The sequence below is a fragment of the Scyliorhinus canicula genome, chromosome 4, assembly GCF_902713615.1.
Source record: "Scyliorhinus canicula chromosome 4, sScyCan1.1, whole genome shotgun sequence".
Lineage (NCBI taxonomy): Eukaryota > Metazoa > Chordata > Chondrichthyes > Carcharhiniformes > Scyliorhinidae > Scyliorhinus > Scyliorhinus canicula.
The window spans coordinates 37285169-37307108 of record NC_052149.1 but is presented as its reverse complement, the minus strand read 5'-3'; the positions used below and the strand labels follow the sequence as shown (position 1 = coordinate 37307108).

Below are 21940 nucleotides of genomic sequence, written 5' to 3'. Positions count from 1 at the left end.
AGAGAATTTAAAGCTTGTTTTTGGGAGTGAAGTTTAGAAACTCTGTGACAATCATTTGTGGAGACTCGGAGGAGAAATCCACAGACACTAACTTGGATTCAGAGCAAATTACATGTATGTGACTACAGTCATCTTTGTGCTTAAAAGTGACTTTATGTTAATACGATCATTGTAGATTAATGTGTACTTTGTAATCTGTGTTAATCCAAATATCTGTGGGTAATTATAAAGTCGTATTCTATCATAATCAATCTTTTCAACGTTTTATAAAAAAGAATTCTTGTGGAAACTAATTAACGATCCTGTGTCTCTGTTTCTCCAGGTTTTATTTTTTTAAAAAGTAAAAGTTACGGGCCTGGATTCTCCATTTCAGCAGCTAAGTGCAGGCTCAAATGGAGAATTTGTGGATGCCAAAATCGATGCCAAACCCTCAACGATTCCAGGACCAGTGAGGGGCTATCGGTGGCACCAGGTGAAACTCCGATGCGCATGGCAACGACCTGCAGTGGTCGCGCTGTACAACATGGCGTCAACCGTGTATGGACCTGACCAGCCATCAGCGACCCCACAGCCACCCCCCCACCAGTCTCCCCAGCTCTCATGGATGCCCCACACCCGGCCAGAGGCACGGACCCCAAGAGAGTGTGGTGGCGCTGGACACAGTCCGCAGCCACTACGCGGGGTTCCCAACCGCTGAGTCCACATGTCAACCGCGGGGTCGGGAACACGGCCCATCAGGGCGGAGCATTGCAGGAGGGCCTTCCGATGACATGCCAATGCCGTTGCAATGTTGTCCGATTACGGCACTTCCGTGAGGGCAGAGCATGGCTGACCGGCGCCAGCCCCGATTTGGGTGTTGGAGCTCATTCTCCGACCAATCGCCGATCATGATATCGGCGTCGATGGGCAGCATGGTGGCACAGTGGTTAGCATTGCTGCATACAGCGCTGAGGACCCGGGTTCGAATCCCGGCTCTGGGTCACTGTCCGTGAGGAGTTTGCACATTCTCCCCGTGTCTGCGTGGGTTTCACCCCCACAACCCAAAAGATGTGCAGGATAGGTGGATTGGCCACGCTAAATTGCCCCTTAATTGGAAAAAAATAATTGGGTACTCTAAAAAAAATTTTTAAATGATATCGGCGTCGGTCAATGGAGGATCCATTCTGGGATCATCTTGTCCAGTTATAACATCAACTGGGATCTTAACACTTTTGAAACCATTATAAACATGATTAGTTTCTTACTTCTATATGTTCACCCCTTCTTTTTCCATTCTTGGAAAAACTTGAACAGCTGAACATTTCCTCATTTTCATTGCAATGCGCTATGGCTTTAGCTGAGTGTGCGAGTCCTGACCTCTTCGACCATACTGTCCGGCACAGCAGCTGGTTCTCTGTAGGCAAGTGATACATAACAGTAAAAGTTTAACCATCATATATTTTCCCCTTTCCTTATGACTTAGATGTGGCTGAGAAATGTTTCCACAAAGCGATTATACATACATAGGTAAAGACCCTGTACTTGCTGAGACATTTCAGTGCAAGAATCGAGTGCGTTATTTTCCCCAAAGGAAACTTACACACAAGTAACATGCTGGATATATGCCAAAAGATCATAGGGCAAATTTCACCTTTTTCAGCAGGAAGTGGACCTGAAAGTGCACAGTCTGACAAACCCACCCTTTATACACACCAAATAAAGAATGTAGTGGCCAATTAGTGGCTACCTGGTAGGAAGACAACTAATTATAGCTCCTTTAAAAACTTGCAGCTAGTATCAGGTCCATGTTCTTGTGCCTGTTAAATTGAGCTGATAAATAACAGTGTTGAACAAGTAGGCTTACATTAACACTGCAATGAAGTTACAGTGAAAATCCCCTAGTCACCACTGTTCGGGTACAGAGAGAGAATTCAACGTACAATTCACCTAACTGCACATCTTCGGGACTTGTGGGAGAAAACCGGAGTAGCCGGAGGAAACCCACGAAGACACGGGGAGAATGTGCAGACTCCGCGCAGACAGTGACCCAAGCTGGGAATCGAACCCGGGTCCCTGGCGCTGTAAAGCAACAGTGCTCACCACTGTGCTACCGTGCTGCCCCGTTGTAATAGGAATGAGATCTTGGTGTGAGGGCTTTGACATCGGTACAGCAGGCCAGTGCGTTATGCGGCAGAGGGGCTAGAATTGCAAAGTCCCCGTGCTCTCTGAATCGGCCATGATCAAAAATTTTGACGGTGCAAAAGAAAATTCTTAAAATGTCATTAAGGATCATACGGACACTGCCACCTTCCGCAATGGAATCTGCTGGTACATTTAACCATGGTCACAGTGGCAGGCCTTGTCTGCCATCTTTGTGCTGCCTCACATAGCTGCCTATAAGAATGCCAAACCTTTCCAATGGGCAACATAAAGTAGTGTACCATTAGGTTGTTAACCAGCCTAATAGCTTGTTGATTAGTTTTTAAATGATGGGCAGGCTGCTGATTTCAGTGCCCACAGTACGGATTTCTCTGGTACTGTCGGAGACCGGTACCAGATTTATGTAAGTGCGAGAATTTGGGCGGTCAGGTCACCTGATTTCCAAATGCAAGATTCACCTCCGGAAATATTCTCTGCTCCTGAACAAAATGCTAACTAGCTGATTAGCATGGCTCAGACCCCACTGTCATTTTATCTGGTGCTAGCCCAAAGATTACCAAATTTGATAGAGTTTGAGCTCTCAATCTCTGGATTGTCAGACCAACACTATAGTGTCACAAAATACGGCAGGACAGGACTTTTTAATATATTATTGACAGATTTTTTTTTTTCCCCCTCCACTCAACACCACCATCTGAGCTGAAAACAAAAGCTCCTGCTATAATCGTTGAATGAGATCTGAACCTGGAACTAAATGGTAGCAGGGCAGAGATAAGAATATGTTGAAAGATTGGTTTGTGCTGTGCCTGTTCCTGCTTCTCTGTACCGTACAGCTGGTGTATCAGTGCTGGCCACATGCAGCCTATTTGAATGCTGCCAGTGAAACATTTTGTTGTGCGTAGCCATGTGTTGGGTTGCCACATTCCACGGATTCCTGTCCGTCTAGTTTTTTTTCCTATTGGTATGACTGAAGCGATACACACATAAAGCAAGGGCAGGTGAAGTGAGGTGTGTGCTGATTGCTCACAACATTGACTGTGAGAGCCATGTACTCCCTCTGCATCCAAAGTGTAAGTATATATTTAGTTTTTACCATTCAAAGTAGATATTTCTATCAGTATATAAATAATTAACCATTAACTGTTCACGCCGGCGGGAAATTCCGGTCACGTGCCGGCACACGGATTTCCCGGTGACAAGGGGTGCTGTCACTGGGAAATCCCGTAGACAGTGGCGGGGTTGGTAGAGCCCGCTGACGGGTCACCTCCGCCGCCAAAAAACACTCGGCGGGGTGGTAGGTAAATCCCGCTTACCGTTTCAATTTATTCAAATAGACTCCATTTTGAAATTTCATAACTACTTTGATGCTAGCTGCCAACTTACCCGTTAGTGCAGGAGTGGTCAATTGTGCAATTCTGTTGGGTGTGATGAGTCGTTGTTCCTCTGGAAACCACACATCGTTGATCGCATTCTTTGTGGAGTAATGAATTAGTCTCTGACGCAATTCAGATACAGTTATATTGGGGTCAGCATTCATTAGCATTGCTGCAATGCCTGTCAAGGATGAAGCAAGTCAAAAAATAATGATGAGAGATTAAAATGACCATTTGTCAATTGTCTCAGGGTCTCGTCTAAATGAACATAAGCAAATTAACAGTAAAGGAGAAAATAATAGCACTGGAAAGTGACAAATCCCCAGGATCAGATGGTTTTCATCTCAGGGTTTATAAGAAATAGATGAGAACATTGCAGATGCCCTAACTGTTATCTTCCAAAGTTCTCAATACAGGAATTATTCCTTTAATGTGGACAATTGCAGGTCGCTCCAAAATCGCTTATTGTCACGAGTAGGCTTCAATTAAGTTACTGTGAAAAGCCCCTAGTCGCCACATTCCGGCACCTGTTCGGGGAGGCTGTTACGGGAATCGAACCGTGCTGCTGGCCTGCCTTGGTCTGCTTTCAAAGCCAGCAATTTAGCCCAGTGTGCTAAACAGCATGGCCAAGATTTTTAAACAGGTAACTAAAATAATGGACAGGACTGTCAATAGATGCATTTTTGAATGGACAGGACTGTCAATAGATGCATTTTTTCCCCCTTGAACTTCCAAAAGTCATTTAATAAAAATGTCTGAAAGTTGATTGTTTGCTAAAGTAGAAACTTGTGACCAGGCTGACAGGTAGGAAATAGAGGGCAAGGGCAAGGATAATGGGTGAGATGTTACTAATGACATCTGTGTTGGAGCCTCAATGTATGTATTAACGACTTAGATAATGGAATAGAGAACTACACACCCAAGGTAGGCAACATTGTAACCAGTGCAGATCAGAGAATAAAATTATAAAGAGTTATTTGTAGATTAAGTGAATGTGAAACTGGAATTCAATGTGGGCAAATATGAGGTCAGTCTCGTTGAACTTATAAATGTTAGTACAGGATACTTTCAAAATGGTGAAAAGCTAGTCTAAAGAAACTCGGGGATCCAGGTACATGGATCATTTAAAACGTCATGGACAGTTAGAAAGAAAATAATCAAAAAGCAAATGGATTGCTGGTCTTTATATTTAGAGATCTAGAATACAATGGCTTAGATGTCCCAGGTTCGATTCCTGGCTTGGGTCACTATCTGTGTGGAGTCTGCACTATCTCCCTGTGTCTGCATGGGTTTCCTCCGGGTGCTCCGGTTTCCTCCCACAGTCCAAAGATGTGCAGGTTAGGTGGAGTGGCCATGCTAAATTGCCCTTGGTGTCCAAAAAAGGTTAGGTGGGGTTATGGGGATGGGGTGGAGGTGTGGGCTTACGTAGGGTGCTCTTTTCAAGGGCCGGTGCAGACTCGATGGGCCGAATGATCTTCTTTTGCACTGTAAATTCTATGATTCTATGTCATTGCATCAGCAACACAAAGCCATTTTGAACTATACTTATAGTATTATATTCAGATCTGGAGACCACACCTCAGGAAGAATAAATTAGTCTTGGAGAAAGTGCAGTGTAGCTTTAGCGGAATAATAGACTCCAAGGGTTAAAGGCGGGGTTACACACGATAGTGTTGTATTCCCTGTAATTTACAAGGTTAAGAGCAGAGAGAGGGTGAGAGAAATTATTTCCACCAGTTGAGGAATCTAGGAGTAAGAAACATAGCCCAAAATTTTGAGCCGGACATTTCAAGTGTGAAGTTAGAAAATGTTGACCACAAAAGGTGGTGGCAGTTTGGAACTCTGTTCTGAAAATTGCTGGATCAATGGTTAAAATTTTAATTCTGAGATCTAGATCTGTTAAACAAAGGTTTGCAGGGATATGGGGCAACGGTGGGTATGTGAAGTTAAGGCACAGATCTGTCAAGGTTTCAATGCCTGGTGGTGGAACAAGGGGTTGAATGGCCTACTTCTCTATTAACACAACTGAAATTGGCAATTTGCTTGGATGCTGGGAACTATGAGCCAACGCCATGCCCTAAAATGCTGTACCAATTGCTTTGGAGGACCAGCTTTTAGTGCCCTCCCACCTCCCCCTCCTGCCAGTATTGCTAAATCTCATTATTATTACTCTGTACCTGCTACATGAGCTGCAGCCTGTGATGTTCCAGTCTTAGAAGTGAAACATGTGATGCAGTCGCTGGAAGCACTAATGATGTCATCCCCAGGAGCAAACAGGTCAACGCAACGACCAAAATTAGTTCCCATGTTTCCGGTGATGCTTGGCTGGTCGTTATTATTAGTGGCACCAACAGTGATAACCTAAAGGTTTAGTGTGAAAGGTGAAATGAAAACAAGCTGGTTATCTGAATTTTACAAGTTATAGTTTGCCCCATATTTTGTTTTGTTTTTCTCTCCCCCTTTGAGGATGCCCTGATGTGACACGTATTTCCTTTACCGACAATGACCAAAGCGTTGGGTCAAATCCAAACCAGTCTGAACTGACATAATATGCATTGTCTTAGAGGCATATCCTATTCTGAGCCTCATCCCAAATGTTTCTTGGAGTCTCCACTATGTACCTCAATGCAGTTTGAGAGATAAGCAGGCAACCTGTTCCATTTTGTTTTCCCTCATCACTTTTGACCATCCAACCAGCCATGAGGAGAAGCATAAGAGCAGGCCTGTCATGACTCACCCATGAAATTGGTTATTTCCCAGGCGCGCACGCTACCTCCTACCTTGATGTTCCTGACTCCCCACCCACTCGGTAGCATAATGGAATGGTGCTGTTGGAATGACAAACATACCTCTGGCTCTGAAGCAGGCGAATAGAAGCAGGCGTCATCCTTGTAATTACCAGCAGCTGCAATTAATGTTACGTCCATTTGTGTCAATAGCCTGCACGCTGCGTTCAAGGTGTCACTAAATCCCCCTGCAAAGGGCAGCAGCACAATCAAAGGGCGGTAGGGCTGAAGAATTAGAGTTTTCCTGATGAACTCCAAACCTGAGGAATAGAGGAACAAAAACAGTGACTGTAACGTTCTCCCATACCTCTATTTCTGCCCCAACACCTCACCTGTTTATGTCTTAATATTTGTTCTTTTGTCTTTGGGACATTTCTACATCTTTGGGGTCCCTACCCACATCTTAAAAAAAGGAAGAATCCATGCTAACAAACAAATGTAGCACTTCCCCTTTCAGTCTGACACACGTGTGTGTCTGAGATCTAACGAGACCTAGCAGGGTCAAAATTTGTAAATTTAAGTGAGTTTAAAGACACAAAGCCGGACATCCGTCCTCATCCGGGTTTGTGACAATTAGGAGGTATCCCAGCCGGACAGTGACATATTGAGGGGTCTCGACTGGATCAATAACTCTTGGGTAACCACACTTGGGGCTGGTCATAACAAATGTTCATTGAGTGGGAGGCAGCCCACAGTCAGCCGGTGGATCTTCTGGTCCCACTGCTGTCAACGGGGCTTCCCATTGTTTGCACCCTCTGCCATCAGGGAACTCACGGCGGGGGGGGCCGCTGTCAGTGGTACCAGGACACCCTGCCAGCGAGAAAGGCCGGACAATCCCGACGTTGGGCTTCAGAGATTTTGAAAAAGTTATTTCTAAAATAAGGGGCTGGATTCTCCGTAGCCCGACTGTCATGCGCGTGTCCTTTTAAGAAAGGTTTTTGTCTTATCACATGGCTTCAGTGACATCATTTTGTGGTTGGAGATGGGCTGTGAGGTAGTGGGGGTTTCAGTGTGACTGTTTTGGACAACAGAAGGAGAAAGTAGTGTTTTTTCTTGGTGTTTCTATGTTTTCATTTTCAAAGGTGTTCCAGTAAAACACATTGGTTGTGGCTAACTGCCTTGGTAACTTTAAAGATATAGTTTGCTCTCCGGCAGGAATCTGCTGGTTGAGACTGGATCAGAATTTCAGGGAAAGGACCACTTCCATTCAAGTGAGAATGCAGTGTGCTGAGCCATGCCCTTGAAAAGGGATTTGGTTTATTGGATTTTGTTATTGAATTGGAACAGTTAAGGGAGAATCCCTTAAGTGTTATATACACAGATTACTTTGGCTGTGTGGGGTCTTTATGTTTGTAATTGATAAAAATTCTTGCTGTGTATATAGATATATATGTATTAACTACATTCATAAAATAAACCTTGTTTTGATTAAATTGTCGACGATGTCTGATGAATCATACCTGCAGCGAAGGCTTTGGTGCTCATCCTAGCCAAATTCAACATAAAAGTTATAGATCAGGTGAACTGCATAATACAAATTGGAGCTTCTAAACCCTGGACCATAACACGATGGCAAAATTGTGATCGGCAATCAGGCAGAGAATGGATTCTGACGCCTGAATTGGGGCCAGCAGCAGTTTCACGCCAGTCCACCATGTTCCGCCCCCTCCAAACTGGCATCATCAGGATGCCATCGGCTGGCCCACACTCGATATTCCGCCCCTGATGGGCCAAGTTCCCAACGGCGCGGGCCACGTGTGGTCCCAGCAGTCGGGAACCGGCGTGCCAGCTGCGGACAGTGTCCAGCACCGCCACACTCATCCAGGATCCGTGCCGCGAGCCGGGTGTCTTCAGCTAGGGTTGGGGGGACTGGTGGGAGGTGGCCAGGGATCATCTGTGGGATCGTGGTTGGCGGGTTAGGGTTCGAGCTCGACTGGCACCATGTTTTATAGCATGCCCAATGCAGGTCGTTAGCCCTGCGCATGCGTGGCCCGTTGATTCTTTGGCCATTTTTGTTGCGATCCACGGGCGTTTCACACTGTGCCGGTGCTAGCCCTTCACCGGCACCGGAACCAGTGAAGGATTTACGCCAATTTTCTTTTCCTGAAACTCCCGCGGATTCTTCGTTCGCGCCAGCTCTTAGCCTCAGGAAGGAAGAATCCAGCCGATGCTTTCTGTAGTACAATCAAATTCTACTTTACAAAAAATAGAACATGTTCTCCCAAACCGAAAATTATCTACACCACAGTAAAAATATATCCCCAAAATTATATAAGTACATAGAACATAGAACAGTACAGCACAGAACAGCGCCCTTCGGCCCTCGATGTTGTGCCGAGCATTGTCCGAAACCAAGATCAAGCTATCCCACTCCGTCATTCTGGTGTGCTCCATGTGCCTATCCAATAACCGCTTGAAAGTTCCTCACGTGTCCAACTCCACTATCAGAGCAGGCAGTCCATTCCACACCCTAACAACTCTCGGAGTAAAGAACCTACCTCGGATATCCCTCCTATATCTCCCACCCTGAAACTTATAGTTATGCCCCCTTGTAACAGCTATATCCACCCGAGGAAATAGTCTCTGAACATCCACTCTATCTATCCCCCTCATCATCTTATAAACCTCTATTAAGTCGCCTCACATCCTCCTACGGTCGAAAGAGAAAAGTCCTAGCTCCCTCAACCTTTCCTCATAAGAACTATCCTCCAAACCAGGCAGCATCCTGTTAAATCTCCTTTGCACCCTTTCCAATGCTTCCACATCCTTCCAAAAGTGAGGTGACCAGAACTACACACAATACTCCAAATGTGGTCTCACATGACAGCAGGCTGCCAGTACAAGAAATACAATAGGGTTATTATGGCATTTTAAAAAAATTAGGTTACACAAAATACATCTCACCAAGGCTTCCATGGTCAACAAGAAAAATAATAATTTCATTATGCTGATTATTTGCAGCAAGCCCCAGGCCATAGTTTTATTGGCTAGAGATATTTATTTAAATTGAATTTTCACTTGTCTCAACTTTCTAACTTCTCTAAATCTAAAATTAAGACTCCACTATCAATTCCTTGTATGTTCTCTGTTTGATGCTGGTTGCAAATAGGTGATCGCGTTGCGCCCGGCAAAGAACCGGGCGTGCTGGGTGAATCCCGGGGAGAGCCCCAAATTGGGCTCCTCACCAGGAACCGACCAATCCATTGACTCTATCTACATCTCCCACTGCCTGGGGTAAGCGGGCAGCATAATCAAAGATCCCTCCCACCCGGCTTACTCACACTTCCAACTTCTTCCATCGGGCAGGAGATACAAAAGTCTGAGAACACGCACAAACAGATTCAAAAACAGCTTCTTCCCCACTGTCACCAGACTCCTAAACAATCCTCTTATGGACTGACCTCATTAACACTACACCCTGTATGCTTCAACCGATGCCGGTATTTATGTAGTTACATTGTGGACCTTGTGTTGCCCTATTATGTATTTTCTTATTTTATTTTCATATACTAATGATCTGTTTGAGCTGCTTGGTACACTAGACAATAAACAAATCCAATCCAATCTAATCCTGCATCACCTGACTCACTCCGTCCGGCTTGATCTGGATCTGACCCTCGCTGGGCGAGATCTAGATCAGCACATTGAAATGAGTAATAGGCTCATTTAAATACCCGGAGCTCAGATTCACTTGCGAGGCCTCAGCAGGGTGCTGTTTAGTACTGATACACACAAGGCCGCTGTTTAGTACTGATATACACAAGGCCGCTGTTTAGTACTGATACACACAAGTGTGGGCTAGGCATAACGGCATCTCGGGGGGGGGGGGTCTCACATGGCGTTAGAGACCCCCGGGTTGTCGGGGACAGAGAAGGGTGGTATCTTGGAACTTCCCCTGGCACCTGGGCACTGCCAGCCTCGCACACTGAGTGCCACCTGAGCACCCTGGCCAGGGTGCTAGGAGTTGGGCGGGGGAGGGGGCATTCCCAGTTGGAGGGAGGAGTGTTCCAAGGGCTAGAAAAGATTGGGGGTTGAGCCTGAAAGGGGGGGGGGGGGGGGGAAGATCGGGGCTGCCATTCAAAATGGCACTCCGATCCGCAAGCAGGAACAGCCGTTCCTGTCTGGGAGTGTAGCCACCTGGGGTGGCAACTTCCCGATTCCAAAATGGATGCCCGCTAAGAATACAGGGAAAATTGGCCAGCTACAAGAAAACAAGCAGGTGCAAGGTTTCCTGTGTATTAAGACTTGCAGAACCCAGACTGAACCGAAACCAATAGCCATCTACATATTAATGAGCAATCCCCAGGAACAATTAGAAACATTGAAGCAATCGGGACCAAGACAGACTCCTCGGCGCCAGCAAGAGCCAGGACAAAGGCAGGCCAACAGACACATAGGAACCGCCCAGCGATTAGGAAACAGCTCCAGTATTGGAGAAATCGATAGAACCGATTGGGACATGGTCAAATTAATTGGGACCAGGTCCGGGATCCGCCAACAAGGGCACGAAACCCCTGGGGACTATAAGATAGAGTCCCCAAGTTCAGTTCGTTCTCTTGGCAGGATCTCTTGGCAGCTCTCAAAGAACCCTTGATCGTGACTCTCAGCAAGGAGAGACCTGCCTAACAGCTGCACCAACCAAGTAAGTCTCCAGTCAATGCACGCTACGAGATAGACGCTCCTAGCTACTATCCCATACCAGCTTGAAGCCAGCAGATTCAGAACCGGACAAAGGCCATTGTTCCTCTAACCTGGTGGGCCATTCGAAGCCAAGTATAGGCTTTTAGTAATAGTTTAGTAAGTAGAGTTTATGCATGAGTAGTGATTGTGTGTATAATAAATGTGTTTTGGTTTGAAACTTACTAACTGGTGTATTGAGTTATTGATCAGCACTTGGCTTTGAACCTCGTAGTGGTATCAGAAAGATACCTGGTGACTCTAGAGCAAAGGTTATTAAACAGAGCAATTAAAAAGAAAGCACAACGAGCAACAGGAGGTCAGCTCACCAGCAGGAAATCTGAGTGTGGTCTCGACAGGGAGAAACTCCCCAAGGCCGAAAGAAAAATGCAAGGTGTCGTTGAATAGTGAAATGATTCTCGGAGCTGCAGACGGCAAAAAGCATCCCTGCCAAACACGCTCAAAAGCAGACTTAAACTTTGGTCCGCTGAATCGCACCCATTATATGTTCCCACCCTTCTTTTGAACTCCTCATTCTGTGCAATAACTGGACAATAAAAAATATGTACAAAGGACCTGGTGTGACTCGCACTCTTCTCATCCCTGTTCATAGCAAAGTGCCCACCGCCATTACTCACCTCCTCAAAGCTAGCAATTCAATTTGGTTCAGATTTAAAGATGCCACTCACCGGCCAGGGCTCCACTTATAGTGCCCCTGCCCTGACAGTTGAGAATTTTCACACTGCGTACGTTTGCTCCTTTTGCTACCCCAGAGTCACGTCCGCTCACTATTCCTGCAATGTGCGTTCCATGGCTGTCGCACTTATTAGCCTAGAAGGGACAAACAACAAAACATTTTGCATGTTAGAAAAGTCCATATAAGCACTGCATGGCACACTTTCTCACAGCTTCCCTCCGCAAACATGGGTTGCAAGGAACTCCTAGCCCTGAGTATGTGAGCATGTTCTCACCTTAACTTTTTTTTTCATTGTAACTGGGAAATCCCAAAGCAGAGGTGCCGTGGAGTACACACTGCAGCAACTCAAGAAGACACCTCACTACCGACTTCTCAAATGCAACTAAGAATGCACAATAAATGGTGGCTTGGTAGCAATGCCAATGCTCCAAGAAATTAATTATTCAAAGTTAGAATCTTAAAGGCAATGCATTTTTGAGAACTTGCTCTGTAAACACATGCATTTTATTGAATATTTCAGAGACATCTTCTTATGCACCTATTGTCAATCTTTCAACATCCGAATTACCTCTGGACCAAATCTTAATTGGGAATCACATATCAAAACAAACTGGTGATGCACAGTCATGTCACCTCATTCTCCGCTCCTGATCCCAACTAATACAGATAAATAAACATAAAAGCAAAATACTCCAGCTGCTGCACTGGAAATTGGAACTAAAAAACAGGAAACACTGGGAAAACTCAGCGGGTCTGGCAGTATCTGTGGAGAGAGAAACAGAATTAATGTTTTGAGTCTCTATGACTCTTTTTCTTGATACATTAACTCATCTGCAAGTGGAAATTTCCGAGCTATATCTGAGCCAGTGACATTACCTGGCGGTAGAATCGAGTGCCATCTTCCTCTGGAGCATTCTCACAGTCTGTGACTAGGATTTTCCCTTCAATCTCTCGATGGTTCCTCTGCACACTCGTGTCAAGTAAATAAACTTCCACCAGATCACCATTATCTAGCCAAGGCATAATAATAACAACAAAGTAGGTATGCTGTCCATGCTCCAATCAATTTGACAACTTTGTGGATAGGGAGTGCAGAAAAACATTTATTTTCCATCCTAATAAACTTAGTTTAGGTTTTCACAAATTTCCAAGACAGTATCGCACACCAGTAGGTGGGAGAAATGATAAAACCTGTTGTAGTACTGGTTATAGATTGAGACAGAGCGGAGGGATCTTATCTCTGCACTGTGGAGCCTTTGATATTGATACTAAACCTCATAAGTAAAAATGCAAATTCAGAAACATGTTATTTTTTAAATCTAATTACCAATTATCAAAACCATTTTGAATACCAAGATGCAAAAACGACTTACTTGGAGGGGTATACTGTTCCATTTTCTGCTCTGAAGGAGCAATCCGATTTAGATTCCAGAGAATAGTCTGAGCAAATAAAGATGAGTCCTCTTCGATATATTCAATATGAGGTAATCTCAGAGCCTATGCAAACAAAAAATAACAAAGTACGCTTCTAGACACGTTTGCTACAAAAAAAGAAAAGACTTGCATTCATATAGCACCTTTCACGAACAGCTAAAGCACTTTTGAAATGTAGTCACTATTGTAATGTTGGAAACGCAGTCGGCAATTTGTGCACAGCAAACTTCTACAAACAATGATAATGACCTGATGCGTTTTAAGTCATTGACTAAGGGAAAAATATTGGTCAGGACACCAAGGGTAACTCCCTGTTTTTCTTCAAAATAGTGCCATGAGACTTTTTACATCTGCCCACGGGGGCAAATGGAGCCTTGGTTTAATGTCCCATCTGTGACAGTGCAACAGACCCTCAGTACTGCACTGGAGCACCAGCCTTGACTTTATTGTTCCCTGAAGCAGGACTTGAAACCATCATCTCCCGATTCAAAGCTGAGAGTGCTAACTAAGCCATGGCTGCCACCTTAAAAACAAAACTTGCATTTATATAGTGCCTTTCACAACTGCAGATCAGCCCAGATTGCTTTACAATCAATGAAGGGCTGGTAGGCAAGTCAGGCTTTGTGAAGCCTTTATGTCTCCAGCCACCTGATGGGTTAGTGCAGGAACCCGGAGCTGTTTTAAGTGGACTACCCTCTACCAAGACTAAGCATTAAGAACTGACTCGCATTAGTAGATAAGACTTAGTCCAATTGCTTTCTCACTTACACAGATACATTTAGCACATTGCTCTCTCTCTCATATTATATACTTAACAGCCCCACCACCACCCTCACACTCTATCTCACATTTAACACAAGACTGACTTTGGCTTTTACCATGTCTAACACGTCACTGCTCATTTTGATGACAAAGCCCTTGAAGACCTCATGGAAAACAAGAAGAAGTTCTGTCATATAGCCGTGCTTGGCTGCTTTTGTGCGGAGTCTGTGTATGGTGCGCTCTGTCTGCGATTTGTGAGTGTTTTCTTTCAACACCACTATGTACTGGCCAGGCAACCTCCAAGCATCCTGGAAATACATTAAAAAAGATTAGTAGTTTAGGCAAAGTGACATATGGTTTTTACCCTTCATTGTAAATCATAACATTGATCAACCGGTAAGCACGGTAGCACTGTGGTGAGCACAATTGTTTCACAGCTCCAGGGTCCCAGGTTCGATTCCCGGCTTGGTTCACTGTCTGTGCTGAGTCTGCACGTTCTCCCCATGTGTGTGTGGGTTTCCTCCGGGTGCTCCGGTTTCCTCCCACAGTCCAAAGATGTGCAGGTTAGGTGGATTGGCCATGATAAATTGCCCTTAGTGTTCAAAATTGCCCTTAGTGTTGGGTGGGGTTGCTGGGTTATGGGGATAGGTTGGAAATGTGGGCTTGGGTAGGGTGTTCTTTCAAAGAGCCGGTGCAGACTTGATGGGCCGAATGACCTCCTTCTGCACTGTTAATTCTATGATTCTATGATAGAGTCAACACTCATGTGAGCAGCTAGGCACAAAACCGCTGCTTTCTCTAGTTCATCAATCTGTCCTCTAGTAATGGTCAGTTAATTGGGTCCTGAAGTTCACAGCAACAAGTGGGTTTTACTTCTCCGGAGATTCATTGTATTACTGAGGGGAAGCTGTATTATCGTCTTACAGAAGCTGCTTTCTGTTACAAAACCTGTCGCAAGTTTAACGCGGTAACATGTAGCAAGATAATCAACAGGAGCCTCATCAAACAACATATAGCACTGAGCCACACACAAGGAGATATAATATGATGTGACCAAAAACTGTCAAAGAGAGAGGTTTTGAGGGACTTGTGAGCTGATAATGATAGTGAGATGGAGAGGTTCAGGGAGGAAATTCAGGAGCTCAGTGCCGAGGCAACTTTCGATGGTGAGGTGATGAAAATTAGGGTGCACAATAGATCAGAGTTGGGCAAAGACCGAGGTCTCAGAAGGTTTATAGAATCATATGGATTCGATTTGTGTATTGTCGCGTGTACTGAGGAACAGTGAAAAGCATTGTGCTGCGTACAGTCCAGACAGATCATTCCGTACATGAAAAAAAACATAGGGCATACATAAATACACAATACCTAACATCATCCCCACAGTGCAGAAGGAGGCCAATTGGCACATCGAGTCTGCAGCGAACCTCTGGATGAGCACCCCATCCAGGCTCACCTCTTCCACCCTATCCCCATAACCCTGTAACCTGTACATCTTTGGACACTTAGGGATAATTTAGAATGGTCAATCCACCTAACCTGCACATCTTTGTGGGCGGAAACTGAAGCACCTGGAGGAAACCCACGAAGACACGGGGAGAATGTGTAAACTTCACACAGATAGTCACCCAAGGCTGGAATTGAACCTGTGCCCCTGGCGCTGTGAGGCAACAGTGCTAACCACTGTGTTACCGTGCCAGTTGAAGGCAATATACCCTTTGAAATTTAGTTGCTGTGCTTGCTAACTTTATTTTTTTTTGTTTGGCCACACAACTGCATTATTTATTCCGGAACAAGGCCTGCAAAGTACATTTAACTTCAACGACGAAAGGGAAAATCTCAGCAAGTCTGGCAGCATCTGTAGGGAGAGAAAAGAGCTAATGTTTCGAGTCCAATGACTCTTTGTCAAAGCTGAAATTTTATTTTATTATTTTATTTTATTAAGTACATTTACCTTGCATCATCAACTTTTTGTCCCTTTTTCATTTGAGACCTCCACCTTTCCCTGCTCCGAACCTGGGGTGGCACGGTGGCTCAGTGCTTAGCACTGCTGCCTCACAGCACCAGGGACCCAGATTCAATTCCGGCCTTGGGTGACTGTCCATATGGAGTTTGCACATTCTCCCTGTGTTTGTGGGTGTTCCTCCAGGTGCTCCGGTTTCCTCCCTCAGTCCAAACTTGTGCAGGTTGGGTGGGGTTATGGGGATAGGGTGGGAGAAGTGGGCCTGGATGGGGTGCTCGTTCAGAGGGTTGGTGCAGACTTGATGGGCCAAATGGCCTCCTTCTGCACTGTAGGGATTCTATGGAACTTAAAAACTGTTTCTCTCTAACATTGTCCAGTTCGGATGAAACTCCTGAAACATTAGCTCTCTCCAAAGTTTTTGCCCTGAGAATTTTCAGCACAATCGCAACATCGAGGGCCGAAGGGCCTGTACTGCGCTGTAATATTCTATGTTCTAATCCATTCTTAATCTCAGATTTCCAACATCCGCAGTATTTTACATTTATCAGCAGATAAAATGTCAGGCAGGGAGGGGAATTAATCAAAAAGGTACAAACATGCTATGATGTAACTGAATGGTGGAACTGGTTGGAGGGGCTGAATGGGCTAATCCTGCTCCTGGGAGCTGAACCTGGGCAACATCAAGAAGAGAGGAGCAACAACTGGTTACTAAAGAGTTGCAGATGCTGACATAATCTGCAGAATGATGGGAAAGAACATATCAGGAACCAGTGTGTTGGGATTCAGTGAAGATTATGGAAGCATTGAAAAAGGTAGCTGAGAAGAGATTGAAATGGTTTTGTAACCTTGTGGAGAGAGAGAAAGGACATGTGGTGAGGTTGAATGATGACAATCTCACTGCCAGGAAAAGGAGGTGAAAAGATGTGATGACGAGAATCTTAAATTCTGACCTCAGATGACCGACTGGATTGAGTTTGCACTTTCTCCCTGTCTGTTTGGGTTTCCTCTGGGTGCTCCGGTTTTCTCCCACAATCCAAAGATGTGCAGGTTAGATGGGTTGGCAATGCTAAATTGTCCCTTAGTGTCCAAAGGGTTAGGTGGAGTTATGGAGATGGTGTTAGGGGAGGGGGGGGGTGGCTCTTTCCCAGGGCCGGTGCAGAATCGATGGGCCAAATGATCTCTCTCTGCACTGTAGGGATTCTATGGTCAACTCAAATCTCTGATTCAGCATAAAACACAGCAGGAAATGATTCATAGATCGTACAGAAATGAATGGTAATGCTGCTGTTGCCGAATATATTCTATGTATATTATTTTTAAAAAACATCTTCTGCCAACCATTTGCTGCAGTTAATCCAATGCAAGGCATTAAAAACGCCAGTAATAACTTACAACAAATTGTCAGGGTGCCGGTGGGGGCCACGCTAGTTCAAGGAATAATGTTTTAAATGAGACATTAAGCCGGGTGCGGGGGAATCAGCCCTCCTGTAGTCAGCCCCTCTGCAATCTGCCACAGTGCTGATAGAATATAATTTGTACAAACACATTGAGCACGGGAGCATATTGTACAGCAGACCCGTCTGCGTTGTCAAGTTTAGGTGACTACAGGGTCTAGTTTGCTCTGGACATTCATCTAGCTCACAATAAGATACGAGCTGTACCTCTCTTTAAAACTCAACACAAGATCCGGCCAGGAGAAATTGGTGCCAATTGTTCCTTTCCAGAGGGACCGTTTGCATTCTTTGAAGTGGTGAAATTAAACTTTTGTTTTTACACAGTGAGATTCCGAGCAAAGATTATTTAGTTTTTAAAAACAAAAACAATTGCAATTCCAATCATGTAAACATTGGATATAAATGGTAGCGTTTAAAAAAAATAAATAAACCTATACAAGGTCCAAGGGACATGTTTCCCAGTGCGGGCGAGTTGACTGATGGTTGAATGAATTGAAAGCAGGTTCGATGCTGGAATGCACCGTAAGATATTGCTTACTATGTTGGAGCGGTGGAAGGGAGCGGGCTTGCCCTGGCTGTGGCTCCAGATCTCAGAATCCTGAGGGGGCTTCTCTTCCTCCCCATTGAAGGCTGGGGGCAAATCGATCTTCTCTTCTTCTTCAAGCTCTGATGTGAAAGAGAGAAAACAAGAGAGAATCAGCAACTTCGCCCAGAGTGTGAAGTCACCCATGGTGATGGTGGTGGTGGTGGTGATGCTGGTGTCGCCTCTGGTGAACGGAGCAAAGAAACCCACTTCTCAGTAAAGTGGCTCCTGGCACATGTGGCGCTTTTTAAATACCTGTTCAAACAGGTGAGTGGTTACCGCCCTGACATCACGAGGGTCCCTGGTCTGATAATCACGCCACTGATTTCATATCGGACCATCCATTCATATGGATCGTCACCTGCCTGTGGAAAGCCCACAACGATCAAATTACAAGCCAAGAGTTGAGAAAGACAGCCCCTTTCCAACCAAACTCTTCCAACGGCATGCAACCTTTACTACAGTGTATTAACTCAAATCCCATGGGCAACTAGCACAGATTGCACCTCCCCCCCCCCCCCCTGTATACTTGCTGCCCAAGACCACAGTTCTTTCAAACAACGGCTGTTGTTATTAAATTAAGCGAACGTTCATTCATTCAACTCAAACGTTATTCCCGCATTGTCTGCATTACCTTGTTGACAGAATATATGTGAGTGAGTTTTGTGTTCATAAAGTGAGGTTTGTCAATACTTTGGAATAGATTTTTGTATACACCCCTGTTAGGGTGAACTCCCTGGTGAATTTCAGCCTGGAAGTCAGCGTGACTGTAACACTCTTCTTTTAAGATTCACAAGATTATGGGTTCCAGCCCCACGTCAGGGGTTTCAGTACACAATTTATTTTTCTGTACACTACCCGAAAACTGCTCCTTCACCTCCACCTTCAAACCAGCTTCTGTTGTAGTCTGAAGTGAGCAGGTCTCCGCTTCTATCATTTTCAATTGCCTTTTAGAAAAAAGAGGAACTGTATTTGTGTGAGAACTGCTTTATAACTGATTGTGCACGCCTTTCCAGAAACTGCAATGAAGAGGGCAGCGTTTGGGCACATTTCCTACTGGTGAAACATACTATAGGGATTTCTGCTGACCAGACCTAACAGTCAGCTTGTTAAATCCCAACAGGAGGGCAAAAGCTGTGTTTCACCTTTACTGAACACATTGAGACGATCAGATGATCTCCATGGAGGTGGGGATTGGGGAAGAGGCCAGTTTCCACCTCCTTGTGGAAAGTGCCTTTGCAAAGAAGGTCTGGCGAGAGATGAGGTGCTTTTCGTCCAGGCTAATCCCGAGCAGCTCCAGGACACGGGACTCTGTGCTCCATGGGCTCTTCCCAAGGGACACACACTGAGACAAACATCAACTGTTGCTAGAGGATCATCAACCCAGTGACAGATTCTTTGGTCTGTTTAGTAATTTGAGGAAGCTGGTGGTAGTGAAATAAGGATTTATTGAACTATATACAATACTCTGCCCATGCACGTAACTCTCTCAGTCCTTGTTGGGACAGCCAATAACTCCAGACCCTCCATGGGCCGGCTTTATATGTGGATCTTCAATGAGATCCAGCTGGATGGCCTCTGCCCTCTATCTCATAATTCACTGGCCCCACAAGGAGGTCGTCGATGGTTTCCCCATGGTCCTTGTAGGGGTTATGACACCCCTCCCGCCAAAGTCCATAAGCTCCCCTTTAGCCGCCAACAGGGCTGGCCTTCTGCTCCGCTTTACCTGAGACTGTGCTTCGGTGTGTATCAGTTCATCGTCTGTCTTCTTCTGGCTGACCTCTGAAGTGTTATTGCCGGGACCCCGGTCCCGATCACAGCGTTGCCTGTCTGTATGGAAACTTCCATGTCCATTTCTGAGCCAGAATCATCCTCCTCCTGCTGGGCCGGGCATGGGGGTATAGATGGCTGGGTCCCTGGCTGAGGGGCAATTCTTGGCACGGAGAAGACGTCAATGCTGTCGGTTGGGCATTGTGTAATGTAAGCTCCCGCTTCTTGAGGGGGTCCAAATGAGCCCGCTCTGTGGGGAGGCGGTGGCGTAGTGGTATTTTCACTGGACTAGTAAACCAGAGACCCAAAGTAATCTCTGGGGACACAGGTTCAATTCCTGCCACTGCAGATGGTGAAATTTTAATTCAATAAAAATCTGGAATTAAAAGTCTAATGGAAACCATTGTTGATTGTTGGGAAAACCCATCTGGTTCACTAATGCCCTGTAGGGAAGGAAATCTGCCATTCCTTACCTTGTCTGACATATATGTGACTCCAGACCCACAGCAATGTGGTTGACCCTTAACTGCCCCCTCAGGGGCAATTAGGGATGGGCAATACATCTTGCCCAACCTGCAATGCCCACGTCCCATGAACGAATAAGACAAAGACGCCTAAGACGGGTCAAGAATTCAGTGACCAATTCACCTGGAGACCACATCACCATATTAAACATATACCGCTGCATGATAATGGAAGTTTTAGGGTGTTACAATACCCTGGGCTTGTGCGTGGTCAATTCCATCCCCACTTTACCCAGAGTCACAATTGAATTAACCAAAAGTTCTTAGAAAAATGCCCAAAGCCTTGGGCTCTTGACTGTCCAATGATAACAGTCACCAGGTTTGTAATTTAAACATAATAAATGTTTATTTATAACAAGATTATAAGATGGTTAACTATTATCTAATTCCTAATCCCCCACTTTAACTTTCCTCCACTCTCTCTACACACACAAGACAGATTAACACAGAGAGAAAGGACAGGGATGAAAACAATATGGATGAAAGTCAAGAGATAAGAGTCTTTGTTTCAGGTGATTGTTTCTAGCACCTTTCTCCTCTTCAAACTTTGCTTTCAGTTCAACATCCTCACTATAGATTCATTCAGGTCTCTGTAGGTTCAGAAAGGCATCAACTCACAACCTTTCTGGAGAGTGAGGGAGAAGAACAGTAGATCCTTATCCTGAGTTTCCAGGATGCAAAACTGAGCTCTTTGGGTCTCTGAAAATCATTCCAATTGAATAGGACCCAATCATCATCTGTTACCAGACAGAATACCACCTTTTGGCCAATTCGTGGCCACTAGCCAATCAATCAAACCAAACCCACTACATCTCTTTGGTGCTAAAAAGTCTGGGTCTTGCTGGCAATTCTAACAGCACCATACACTACGTTTCAACTTCTTGAACTTCTATCTGCTACTTGACTGAAAGATACACGTCAATTAAGTATCAATGGATCAAAATGATAACAGCAAAAATAAAGAAAGGGGAAATGAAGGAATCAGTAGGAAGGACCCTTACATACCTCCCTCCATAAAAGGAATGAAAGATCAGGGGATGAACGTTTCATTATGAGGTATGTAAGATACCAATCACAAACACATATCCATTCATCTATTCCCATTATATAAATTCCTTTCCCAGTCTCTACACTGATAACTAGTCAGCCCTTAAATGTGTGACAAAACATCCACAATTACAATATCTTTTCTGGGAAAATGTTAAATTTTAACATTGAACTGTTGTAGTAATAAACTTCAATGGAATAAACTCGTGTTCCGGGTTTTAAACGTTTCTATATACGCAAGCAGATTATGTTCTGTATAAACTAAGCTTTGTTTATTGTCGTGTTAGACAGATACTTTAAAGTGCTGAAGGGCTAGTAGCGCTGTCCCTATCCCCAGGTCACTGGCATCTACGGCCATTTTAATGGTCTGGAAAAGTCCCGGGTGGCCAGCACTGGGTCACCCACTAGGGCAGCACGGTAGCACAAGTGGATAGCACTGTGGCTTCACAGCGCCAGGGTCCCAGGTTCCATTCCCTGCTGGGTCACTGTCTGTACGGAGTCTGCACATTCTCCCCGTGTCTGCGTGGGTTTCCTCCGGGTGCTCCGGTTTCCTCCCACAGTCCAAAGACGTGCAGGTTAGCTGGATTGGCCATGATACATTGCCCTTGGTGTCCAAAAAGGATAGGAGGGGTTCTTGGGTTATGGGGATAGGGTGGAAGTGAGGGCTTAAGTGGATAGGTGCAGGCTCGATGGGCCGAATGGCCTCCTTCTGCACTGTATGTTCTATGTTC

At 45.1% G+C, this 21940-nt stretch overlaps 1 protein-coding gene across 1 annotated transcript in view; it reads right to left on the bottom strand.

The window, feature by feature from the left end:
* pcsk9 (proprotein convertase subtilisin/kexin type 9) overlaps window positions 1–21940 on the bottom strand; it is a 39021-nt gene that overhangs the window by 15273 nt on the left and 1808 nt on the right. Inside the window, exons 4-13 of the mRNA XM_038793495.1 lie at window positions 18727–18815; window positions 17824–17951; window positions 13985–14176; window positions 13046–13169; window positions 12549–12682; window positions 11665–11806; window positions 6362–6558; window positions 5690–5873; window positions 3523–3693; window positions 1245–1393 (exon numbers count right to left, since the gene is read on the bottom strand). Coding sequence (XP_038649423.1) covers window positions 1245–1393; window positions 3523–3693; window positions 5690–5873; window positions 6362–6558; window positions 11665–11806; window positions 12549–12682; window positions 13046–13169; window positions 13985–14176; window positions 17824–17951; window positions 18727–18815 — 1510 coding nt within the window. The remainder of the gene's footprint in view (window positions 1–1244; window positions 1394–3522; window positions 3694–5689; window positions 5874–6361; window positions 6559–11664; window positions 11807–12548; window positions 12683–13045; window positions 13170–13984; window positions 14177–17823; window positions 17952–18726; window positions 18816–21940) is intronic.